Source organism: Hirundo rustica, chromosome 1, assembly GCF_015227805.2.
Source record: "Hirundo rustica isolate bHirRus1 chromosome 1, bHirRus1.pri.v3, whole genome shotgun sequence".
NCBI classification, from domain to species: Eukaryota; Metazoa; Chordata; class Aves; order Passeriformes; family Hirundinidae; genus Hirundo; species Hirundo rustica.
Genome location: NC_053450.1, coordinates 61,857,333 through 61,869,691, shown reverse-complemented (window position 1 = coordinate 61,869,691; position 12,359 = coordinate 61,857,333). Strand labels below are relative to the sequence as shown.

The following is a 12,359-nucleotide window of genomic DNA, read 5'->3' as shown; positions in this document are numbered from 1 at the left end:
CTTTTCCACTATTACAAGTCAGAACCAGAAATGGTACACCCCTCTACTTTTCCAGTTGTGTTCCGGACATGCCTCTTTGGGAATCATGCTGAACACAGAGCAAGAACTAATCCACACATCTTCCCAAAAACCTGAGCCATATTTATTCTTTCTTCTGTGTTTAGATTATGTTTGCAACCTCACAATTAGAACAAAATCCTTCAAAATTTTGTGGATGCTACAATGATGGCTGCCAGTCAACACCTGACCCAGGCTACTGGAGACCAGCACTTCAAATGTATGTCAAAGGGAACACACTACTCTCAGTCCATCCTTTTCCATGCAAATATACTCTACTGTTGGGTAGACTACTGGGGTAAATACTCCATACGTGCTCCTACTGCAAACCCTCTCCTTAAACATCCTCCATCAGCTTTTACTTCTACTATTGGAAATGGGGGAAAATGCTATTTTGCTGTTCCAGTTGGAAGTAGATAGAGCCATTCTGTCTACAGCAGGCTATAGAGCAAATCTGTCATATATTTATAGATTAATTCATTTTAGCATCTCAGCCAGCTTTATTTGTTTTCTTTCACCAACCAATCCTAAACACAGACAGTAACAGAAGCTATGTTTTTTGATTAGCCATGCCGTAACTCCTTTGATGTGCAAAATGTCTGCTGGAAAGCAGCTATATTCAGGGAGGTAGCCAGAAATTGTAAGCAATACTTTCAAACATGTTTTATCAGAGTAATTACATTTAGTAACCAACTGTTACTAAAATAATTTAAAAAACAACTCTACAAGTGCCATTGACTATAGACATTCATACCATATTTATCAGTGAAGTTTGTATAGAGACCTAGTTTGATCTTAGAGCTAGTTTGAAATTCTGATCTTGAACTTCAAATCAAAAGAATACTTTGGCATGTAAATTTTTCTATAACCTTGTCTTAAAATATGCTTTCATGCCAATGAGAGATTCAGATGTCGTAGTATCTTCTATGCAACTGAAACCTAACCTGTAGAACGGTATTTCCACAGTTTTATCTTCTGCAGGGAAAAGAATTGGCTGGATTTTAACCCACATTTTGACAGTAGAGACAGACAATTGCTGGATACCATGTGATTATAGCAGCTTAACACTTAATGAGGAAACAATAATGTGCATGTTCTTGCCTTGTTACGAGACAAAGTGTGCAAGCTGAAAATGCCCTGCCTGAATATATGAGAATCACATATCAGTCTTGCAAATTAGTGCCCAAATTTCACTCTGACTCAGCAGAGGCAAAAGGAAGTATTAATGAAATCTAAAGAACAGTCAAAAGTAGAATTCAGAGAGACATACAATATCCTGAAAGAGTGACACAGCTGCAATTTATCACACACAGAGAAAAACACCTATTTCAAAAGGGTTCCTGTCCTTCCTGAACTCAAATAGGATGTTGAAATTCTTATCTATGGTTTTGAGAATATTTTTCATTATGTCAGTGTTCATTTAGGAAATTCCAGTCTTGCAAAGTCTCTGTTTTATTGTTCATCCTCAGCAGTGACAGCACAACTTTCCTGGAGAGTGTACTGGGAATCATCTCTGTAACAATGTCAGTTTTCCCTTCTTAAATTTTTCCTGTAGCTATTTTTAACCATTTCAATAGGGCTTGCAGCACAGATCAATGGTAGTATCAAAACAAATAGCAAAAAGTGTTTGGGAACACGGGACCTTGTAACAAATGGGCAAAAATTAAATTGTTCTTTTGCAGAATTCATTATCTGTCAACTCACTGCCCAGCAAGCAGTTGTACAGCTGTGAAAAGGGGTTGGGAAGGCTGTGGATGGTACCAATCCCTTGGTAGCTAGGACAGCTTATCTGTAGTATAACACACACAAAACACACACAAGGAGCTAATCTGCCTTCCACCCCTGAGCAACTTCAGGCTGCATTCACTAGAGAGAACTCATTGTTCAGGAAAGTAAAGAAAACATTTGTACCATGGTTATTGTCTGTGGCTTAATTAATTACAGAGGAAACTACAGTCCCACAAGTTTAAAAAAAATCGCCTCTTCTGGCAGTTCAGAAACACTCCTGTTTCACATCCTGGTGTGTTCCAGTTCCTCACATTTATTCAAATGGTATGTTCACACGAAAATATCACTGAATGAACGTAAAGCTCGCTCACATTTCATGAACCTACATGCACAGAATTAATATTACTCATTATGAGCTCTCACTTGAGGGGGAACATCATAAAAGGTTATTGGCCTGAGGAAAAAAAGAACATGAACTGGCCACCATTGTCTCTGATATGATCGCTTATTTTCATTATACAGACTGGGAAAGAGAGTTAGAAGCACATGTGCTCTTTTATGCAGATCAAATAAAGCCTTATGAAAGATCTGAGAGACTACAGCTCCAGGAAATACATCTTGGAAAAGGTAACAAGGGAAAAGTGTATCAACTTGCTCCTAGGCATGTCAATTCAAGAGTTTTTAATACAAACACCTTTTATTTGCTCAAGAAAGAAGGAAAAAAAAAAAAAAAACAACAACTACATTTACAGCTCTTGGACTAACCTGCCTGTACTCATTAGATAAGACCTGGAAATAAACTTTCATAAAATAAGTGAACTAAAGACTACCTCGTGTTTCTAATATTCTGCCATGTCTAATGCTTGCCACAGGCTGTCTTTTTTTACTTTACCTTTACTGTTACCACTGAGTGTAACAACCATTTTTTCTAGTTTAAGAAAAATCAAAGACTATTAAAATATATCCTCCTACTTCACACAGAATTCTTAAATGCATCCTGGATGTACTGTTATTTACCAACAACCACGTCAGCAAATAAATAATATAAGCTACACAATATTGTATGCTTCTAAAGTCACATTTTCCCACTGGGGTTGTATTAATCTTCCTGAAGCCAAAATTAATACCCTCCTGACATTTAAACATCCTGAAAGTTTATTTTAAGTACATATTATTAAAAACCAACAAGAAAATACTGAAGTTTTTCTTCTATCCCTATGAACACAAAAGGCTGTGCCTAAGGTATCCAGGAAGATTTGGGTAGATTACTCCTCAAAATAAACAGATTGTTAGTAAGTGAGCATCCCCTGTGAGAAATTTTGAAAGAAACAGGCCTGCCTTTTTTTTTTTTTTTTTCCTTAAATGAAACTGGAATTGCTTAATGAAAGGTAAATGACAAAACATATACAGGTATTTTGGATATGCAGAAACATTTCCATTCATAAGTACCACATGTGGGTGTTTAAAAAAGTTGCAATTTAACAATATAAGCAAATTGCTACAAATGCAAAATGCCTACAATTGAAAATGAATGCCTGTTGTTAAACTGTAATCCCAGTACTCAAATCTCCATAGCATGTTTATTTCACAATAACCCAAGTTCTACGAGCTTAAACAATCTGTATACATATAGTACTACAATTCCTCAGTGCAAAATCACTGGCAAATTATGCTAATGATTCTACTTCTGTTGCAATCAGTCACAGTTTCAGTTCCCAGTAAATTACATCTGTGTTCAGGAAGTCACAACCACCCTCTGAAACTCCCGTGGCAATCTCTGCAGGTGCACTCCTGCAATAATTTGTAGCATTTTCTGGTGGGTTTGGATTTTTGAGGTTTTTTTTGTTTCACTACTTTTAATTTAAATTTTATGAAGTTAATGACTTGACCTCCCCCTTTGTCTTTTTTTTTTTTAAGGAGTGTGCACCCTTTCAAAATTGCTTGTGAGACCTGTCCATTTGAAAAGAGAAACCAATGGAGTGGAACAGAAGAAAATCCAAAAGGAAAAACACCAGGTAACTTAATTTACATGACCTTCTGCCTACAAAGACTGAATCATCTCCATCATAAGGTTGATGGAAAAAAGACAGCTCCTATGAAAGATCATGTCAAGGACAATCAGAAAACGAGTTGCTAAAAAATGTATGCCTTGGGTAAGATTAATTTGTCACAATTACATTGACAACACAAAAACCTACATCAGTCATGCCTAAAGGAAAGAATCAGCTGGTCAGTGTGCCCTAGAGCACTCATCTCACTTTAGGGTGAATGACTGCACCCTCAAGTGCATTACTTTTAAGTTACCTACATGATTAGCTTCTATGTAGATGTCCTCAATGTAAATTTTTAGTTACATGAGACTATTCTCAGCCCATCATCTCACATTGCATTGTACTGTGTTATTTTCCACTGAAAGAAAGATATACTTGTTACATTTAAGCATGTAGAAAGTTAAACTGTCTCTTTATTCAGGCTAAAATCTTTTTCAGACCAACAGATGTATAAAACTTAAAAACTGTAATACAAAGGATGCCCATCACTAAACAGAAGACTAACCATTAAGAACATAGTTATTAGCATGAAGCACCCACCAACTCAAAGGTTATCTTATCAATACAGAACCACAGATATTTTTCAAAAAGCATTAGTCTTTATAATAGTAGAGCTGAAATTTCTGACCTTGCCTTATTAATTTCAGGAACTTTCTGCAAAGAAAAGTGTGAGAATGCTTAGCTTTAGAAAGGTGACAAGGGAAGTAAGGGAATATCCTAAGCCTTACTTCTTGCAAATAGTCCAGAATGTCACTAGTGAAGTCTGGGACAGAGAGATTATAAGAATCTTTTGTTGAGATGAGAACAGATGAGAACCTGACAGTTTTTCACCTAACTACTGCTTTGGAGACATGCTCCAGTGACAAAAAAACACTTGAATGCAGCATGGCAAGACCAGGATGACACAGCAACCCTGAGTTCCAAGACACGAGTTTCCTCATTAACTGATAAATACGGCCTGGTTATTGAAACAGCACTAGACGGAGGTACTGAAATCATCAGCTCACCTTCATTTCTTACCTGTGCTGAAACCCCTGGAACAGAAAGAACATGTAAGAGCACTGGCCAGTCTGCCTAGGTATGCTGTCAGAAATAGTTTCGGTAGAGACTATGAACTGCTTTTATATCAAGTGCAAAAATTTTGGCACTGCTTATTGATACCCAAATCAAAGTAGAGCTATTTTCACAAACCATGGCTCTGAAAGATATCTTCTAAGACACATGTAAAACAAAGCAAAGGCACTTGGGGTGCACCAGAATATTGGGAGGAGATCAACTACACAACTGCACGTAACAAAGTGACTACTTCAAAAGGACTTAGAGGTGCCATTAGGAACAGAAGAAGGATTAAGGAACTACTGTGAAACTATCACATCAGATAATGTTTCAGATGACCATATAGATGGTGCTGAAATCTTTACCTATAATTTCAGAAGAACTCTGTACTATCAACAAATAAGAATCTGCATTTTGAACACTGGATGTGATTGTTGGCATTTTGAAGGACTGGAAGAAATGCTTGTACAGAAAGAACTCCTTATGAAACAGTAATGACAAACATGATGGAAGCACAGGCTGTCTCCATTTCTGCAGATAATAGCTGGAAGCATAAAACTTGCAAAGAGGTGGATGTTAGGAATAAAACACTATGTAGAGCTGATATGTACGTATGTGTGTGTATACACGCACTCACCCAGTACAGCCAGGTTTGCAACTAACACAGGTTGAGTCAGAAACTAATTATGCAAGTGTTAATAGCATGATGTTTTAAAGTTGTTCATTTAAGTCCTTTCCAAACAGAAATCCATCCTAGAGAAGAAAAGCAACTGAAGTCCTAACACATTTCAGTTAATACTGATGATTTATGACCAAATTCAGGTCAATGCCACATTTCTGAATGTTTGTTCTGTTGTAGGGATTAAAAATCCCACAAGCAATTTTACTAGAATTGAAAGACATGAACTGGCAGCTCTCTCACAGTGAAATCTCCAGACAGAAAAATGGGAGCAGTTTCATCTTATCCTGCAGAGAACAAAACCAATTGTTTTTATGATAACCAGGATTACTGATGGGAGAGACACCATCTTGAATCCAAACACACGAATGAAGACATTCAGCTCTCTTCAGCCTGAGACAGCTAAATCATTGCTTCTGTTTGGCATTAGAAGAGCATTTTCTCACAAACTCTTTGCCTCTGAGACAGTTCTGTGGTTCCCAAAGAAAGACAGCAGAGACCATTTTTTGTCAAATCAGCTGCAAGACTGTTTCAGAGGAACAGCTGCAAAGGGACACATAAGCGCAGCCTGTAAAATGATGACCCAAGGAGTCTCAAATATTCTGGAAACAAATTCTAGCCCTCAAAATGTCTGTCTGCTGGGATCTGATGAGCAAGGTGTCCCAAAAAGCCCTTCAAAGAGATATCAAAGAACAGCAAAAGTAATCCTGGTACTTAGAGAGGAAGGTTCTGACTCAGGAAACCTTACCTCATTTTACCTCCATCTGCTTTAGTTAGCACCAGTGTAGAAAGAGGTGTCTTTTCTTTCCTATGTCTTCACTGGTTGCATGTAAAGGTCTGTAAATCTTACCTTCTCTCTCCAAAGGAAAGGAAAATTAGGATGCAGCACAAGCACAATTTAGGAATCTGAATCTCCAAGCACTGCCCTTCTAAACAGCTTGTACTTGTCACTGCCAGTTAATGAGGATTTATAAAGTCATGTGAATCTGTTTTTGATGAAGCACAGGACAGCTACTGACTCACAAGCTTGAACACAACAAAAACCATACAGTGGCTCTGGTAAATCTGTATATTCATGATTAACCAACAGGGACAAAACAACTTTGGAAATGGGTGATCTCACACCATGTTTCTTTTTTCCATCTGAAAGTCAACTGTACTGAGAAATTGTATTTCAAGAGAAAAAAAAAATAGAATATAAACCAAAAGTATCAGGAAGAAATAAGCAGAATACAAAACATTATTTAAACAGCCAAAACTGCACGAAACATTGCTTTGAATTTTAAATTTACGCATTTTTCAGGAGAAGCTCATGCCAGAAATGTAAATCTTAAAATGTTAATATGGAAAGACTACAGACAAAATTTTGCACACATGAAATGTTCATTTCATAAGCTGACATCAATAGTTAGTAACTGTTCAGAAGACAGAGAAGGGAATTTTAGAGGGCAGCTAAGGCAGATAAAAAGCAGTTGCAAGGGCTGTTTCCTGACCACTTTTAGCCATGGGGTGAATCACATCTATCTAGTACATTACACAGTAGGCGTGTGACTACATAAATTCTACTGTCACAATCTTTATCTCATGCTGTTTTACCTTCCTTTTCATCTGCACTGTCAACTGAAAACACATAAGATGGTCCGAGTATCCCATGTTACAACCTGCACTTTCAGGATTGAAGCAAGGCATAAAGGAAATAGAGAGCACATGCAGTTAATGGATACTACACCAAGGCAAAATCTCTCTTGCCTTGAATTGATATAATACAAATATTCACAATATGAACATTCAGACAAAGATTTAGACAATAATTTGTATTGTTTTAATATGCTAAAATGTATTTTGAAAATCTGGGGAAAACACAATTTTTAAAGTTAAGTTTTTAATTAAACTTAATTAAAATGTTCACGTGTCTATCACATCATAAAATCTGAATCCTGTACGAATACCAGGCCAGTAAAGTATGTTAAAGCAATTTTTAAAGTCTTTGACATTGCTGCTTTTATGAAATACCTATCTTTGAAACAACAACATTAACAGTAAGCTGGTCGGTTCCTTAGAAATACAAAATTAATCCTGAACACAAGGTTATGGTAACGACTGAATTATTTTCATCAGAGTGCAATGGTATGTAACCAAGCAGATGAATTAACCTACTTCAAGTCAAGTACAACCTACAACACTTTATTTCCCTGCAAGGGGTGCAGTAACACAGATCACCCAGCCCCCATGGATTCCCATGCAATAATAAAATAATAAAAAAAAAAATGCAGATTGTATTAAAACATCTGAAAAATGTGAATGATTATGGACAGGTGACAAGATATATATGGAAATGGTTTGCTATGTAAATCATGGCAGGCACTCTAGCTGGTACCAAAAGACAGCTGACAACAGACAAAAAAGTGTTAATTTTTGAGCAGTTACGCTTTTAAACATACTATAAAAACTAAAATAGTAAATAAAAGACTGTTTCTTTCAGTTTGAATTTCTAATCTTCTCTGTGGAGTATTTTTCACAGTTTATTAACTCAAGTCTTGGTTAGCAGCAAAAGCCGCTCCCCTCTTTTTTTCCCCCCCTTCAGCAGCCTGCTTAGTCACCTGTGGAGAGACTGTGGATATTTCCCCCAGGCATAATCACACTCAAAATTTCTTGCAGCTCTGAAGTTATACTTTCAATCAACTCATATTTTATTGTTGAATATTTCCTTTAGCACTTCTTCCGTGGGACAATGTAACCAGACAAGACAGCAGACTGAGATTGTAGAAGGAAAAACAGACAGTGATGAACTGATGACATCCCCCTGCACCAGTGGCTGCAGGGCAAGGTAGAGAATTCAGGAGTTAAGTTCAGCCCAGGAAGAAGGGTGTGGGGAAGATGATTTTAAGGTTTGGGTTTATTTCTCATTGTGCTACTCTGATTTGACTGGTAATAAATTAAACTAACTTCCCCACGTCAAGTCTGTTTCGCCTGCGACAGGAGCTGGTGAGGGATCTCTCCCCGCCCTTATCTCAGCCCATGAGCCTTTTGTTATATTTTCTTTTCCCTGTCCAGCTGAGGAGGGGAGTGATAAAGCAGCTTTGGTGGGTGCTTGGTGTCCAGCTAGGGTCAGCCCAGCCCACCTCACAACTGTGGTAAAAGCTCTAACTTCGTAAGCACTTATAAAGTAATTACCTTTTGTGCAGCAAGATGGAGAGCAGTTCTTCGGCTGCGATCAGCTCTGTTAACATCAGCTCCAGCCTTCAGCAATGCCTCTGCACAGTCCAGCCTGTCAGCCAGCACACAGTACATAAGTGGTGTCCTTCCAAACTGGTCCTCTTTATCTTTCAGCTCAGAGTTTCCTAAAAAAAAACCCAAAACAAAGTGCCTACTTAAACCAGTAAAGTATATTAGTATCTAGCTAAAAGCAGTACTTTTTTATTAAAGTCATTCTATCATAATATGAACAGCAGGTATCACATTGTGACTGGGGTGAACAAAAATTGGAGTATGCGATAAATTCGGAGTTATTATGCTTTATCTTACTTTTACTGACAGTTACAGAATATTTCAAAATACATTTACAGAAAAAAGAACATTCAGAAAACATTAGTTCCATGAATACACCTACCACCAGTGACATTCTGTAGCAGCATAACTATAAATAATTTTCAAATAGTTACACGTATCTCAGCTGCAGATTTGTTTAAAAAATATCAACAGTACAGAAACCAAATAGACCTCCTGAAACCTGTAAACACTGTAACTAAAGCAAAATTTGAAGTCTACTCACAGTAATGTTTATTTTAAAAGCATAAACGTCAATATTACATCAATACCATTATTTATTTCATGGTGCCTTCCAATATGGAAACTACTAAAATACTTCTCAAGCTTTATTTAATTGATAAGGTTAGTAAAGCAGTAATCTGAGACCCTACTCAAAAAAAAAAGTCAAAATATTATTCTTATTCACATTTCAAAAAACCCTCCAAACAAAGCAGTGAAACCCAAGTTTCACTATAAACTTTCATATTTCCATGATGTCACCACATGAAGGCAAGCACCTTTAACTTCATGGGTATCAACTACCCCATGCATCCAGATTCCCCAGATTCCCAACAGAGCAACACTGTCTACAATTACCCAAGGAATGTTGAATTTTGCAGGCAAGTTAGTTTTGCCTTTTAATTATTCATTTGTCTGCATGACTGTTGATGCTTCAAAAGCACTCCAGCAGAGGCATGCTGCTTCTTTACACAGTCCTTGCCCTCCCCCAGCATATTATACTTATCTACATATCCAGTAATTTTATTCTTAATTATAATTTCTATTGATTCACCCAGAAGAAGAATCAAGCAGATTAAATATGAATCAAGGGGAATATCAGGAATTAAAATTCATTCCCTACCAATCAAGCCACTTACAAAAAACACTGTCAAGTAGGATACTGCCAGTCAGAGAAATCATTTACTTACTCAGTACAATTTTTAGTTCCTTTAGAACTATAGAGTGAGTACCATGTCAATCACACGATTCACTCTGTAACACTTTTTTTTTTTGCCTTGAAAAGTGTGATTTGCATTGAGAAAAGTCTTTTTGCTCTGCAAAAAAAGTTTAAGAACATTTCCAAACTCCTCTTTGAAGCAGATATAGAAAAATTCTTTTGATTCTTCACCTGTGGCCTTGTCTTCTCCAACTGTCCCTTCAGCTTGACAACCCACTGGTTTCACAACTAATTTTTATACCACTAATAGTTTAGTAAAATCCAAAACAACAACCAACCAACCCCCCAAAACCAAAAGAAGTGTTCTACTGACCTACATCTAGCTTTCTAAGGCAAAGGAGGGTTTTTGAACAGCTTTTTGCATTGTAATACTCACCTTCACACTGCCATTTAGCCTGCTCCTCTGCATATATTGTGTTCCCAAGCATAATTTAACATGTCACTCTTCCCAATCAACAAGCCAGATTCTCTAATTAACTAAGTACAGTCAGGTGCTCTTCCAGTATTAGTTCAACATGGTCACTTAGATATCACTAAACCACATTTCATTGCTAAGTTTTAACATAACCTCAACAGTGTCTTAAATTGCTTGAAGCTGACGGGACTTGAACTCTCAAATATATTAAGAGAAATACATAAACATTCATTTCTCCCAATAAGACACAAGAACATGGGCTTATGCTCAGATAACATTGGTTTTTAAATCAGCAGTGTCCAATACCAGCACCTTTCTCTCAAATTCCAGCTCCCTTTCTGTTACAGAATGTTAGAGAATATATATAAAGGTTAGAGACTAACGACAAGCAAAAACGGCCTAAAGCTCAAGTGCAACATAACTAAATAGAGCAACAGACATCTATGCTCATTTTCAGTTCCCAAAAAATGATGTAGCTGATGACAAGGAGTTTCCATGACTGCATACAGTCTGAGGGAAAAAATGAGCAAGAGCTTCAAAACTTGATGCCGGTAATTTGCCTGAAGTTCCTGCACTGTATTTTAAGGTAATGAAACTATCTTCAGCTAGCAGCAGGTTTTCTCCTGTTGTTTACCAGGGCCCTGTAAGGCCCTTAAAATGGTTAAAATCCTGTGAGCATTTCCCTAAAAGGGCGTCTTTTCCCTCTGGCTAAGAGACACGTCAAGGGCTAGGAGTTACTGTATCGCCACCAGGTGCTAAGAGAAGATTAAGCTGTTGAAAGTCACTGGCCACAACGCCTTGTGACCTTCACAGCTGCAGCAAATTACAGCTTTCTGCAATCAAAAATGCACAAGTAGCCTTCAAAACATTCACATATGTGCCTAAAATGTGCTCTGGCAAAAACAAATTCTCTTCACATACCTGCCTAATAAAGAAATTTTTAGATCCCTCCCCTTTTAGAATCAAAGTCCTCAGCCCAGCAGAATATGCATTCCATAAGCTTATTGCCAACAGAAGTCAGGAATACTACAGAATCCAGGGCCCAAGTACAAAATTTAACTCTCACAGCTGTACTTCATCACTTCCTCACATTCTGTGCAAGCAGTCATATCAGACTCTTAACATTTCTGTGCATTTTTCAAACCAGAAAAGGAGAAAGGGCAGCAGGAGGGTGTGAATTCTCCCTAATTATTAAAAGGCCATTTTTTGTCACTAGCAAAAAGTCTTACCTGCTGTAATACTTGAGATTTATTCTATCTCCCACAATGTAGAACAGGCAAGAGAGAAGTAGAGAGGAGGATCAAACAATAGCACCCAACTGCACATTTGTAACCCATAGTTTAGTTAAAATTTACAATGAAACATCACATCAGAGATTTAGAAGCATTTGGATGCAAGCAGTGAATGCTAAGGGTTTTAGAATGAGGAGCTGGACTGAACAGACACTTCAGTGTAATGAGTATTGTAATAATTATTATGGTTTTTTAAACAATTAAAACAATTAGATGCTTCTTCCCAAAGCATAAAATAGAAAATTATCCTCCAAATACAAAATTCACTTTTGCTTGCTTTTTCCCTAGGATCAAAATCATGCAGATGGATTTTAACACTGAAGAACTGTCAATTAAAGACATGTTCAGTGTCGTGTAAAACACAGGAAAGAAAATACTGCGAGCATTCCCCAAAGCCCAAGAACATACAATTCTAAAACAACGTGATACAGTACAGGACAACTCATGCAATGCAAACAATTAGCACACTTCTGTCAGAACACTGGTTGTTGTAATGCATTCATTTGGTTTATATTGTGTTTTATCGGATTTGAAATCTGTATCAAATGGTTTGTCCTTATTCAGCTGTAACATAACTCTTCCACTTCCACTTTAT

The 12,359-nt window shown here is 37.2% G+C and overlaps 1 protein-coding gene across 5 annotated transcripts in view; it reads right to left on the bottom strand.

The window, feature by feature from the left end:
• Positions 1 to 12,359, bottom strand: part of INVS (inversin) — an 83,521-nt gene that overhangs the window by 64,007 nt on the left and 7,155 nt on the right. For 4 of the 5 annotated variants that reach the window (XM_040068967.2, XM_040068978.1, XM_040068988.2 and 1 more), the window contains one exon: positions 8,746 to 8,912. In XM_040068967.2, coding sequence (XP_039924901.1) covers positions 8,746 to 8,912 — 167 coding nt within the window. Of the gene's footprint in view, positions 1 to 8,745; positions 8,913 to 10,433; positions 11,632 to 12,359 lie in introns of those variants that run through there. The other variant, XM_040068999.2, reaches the window with a different exon arrangement.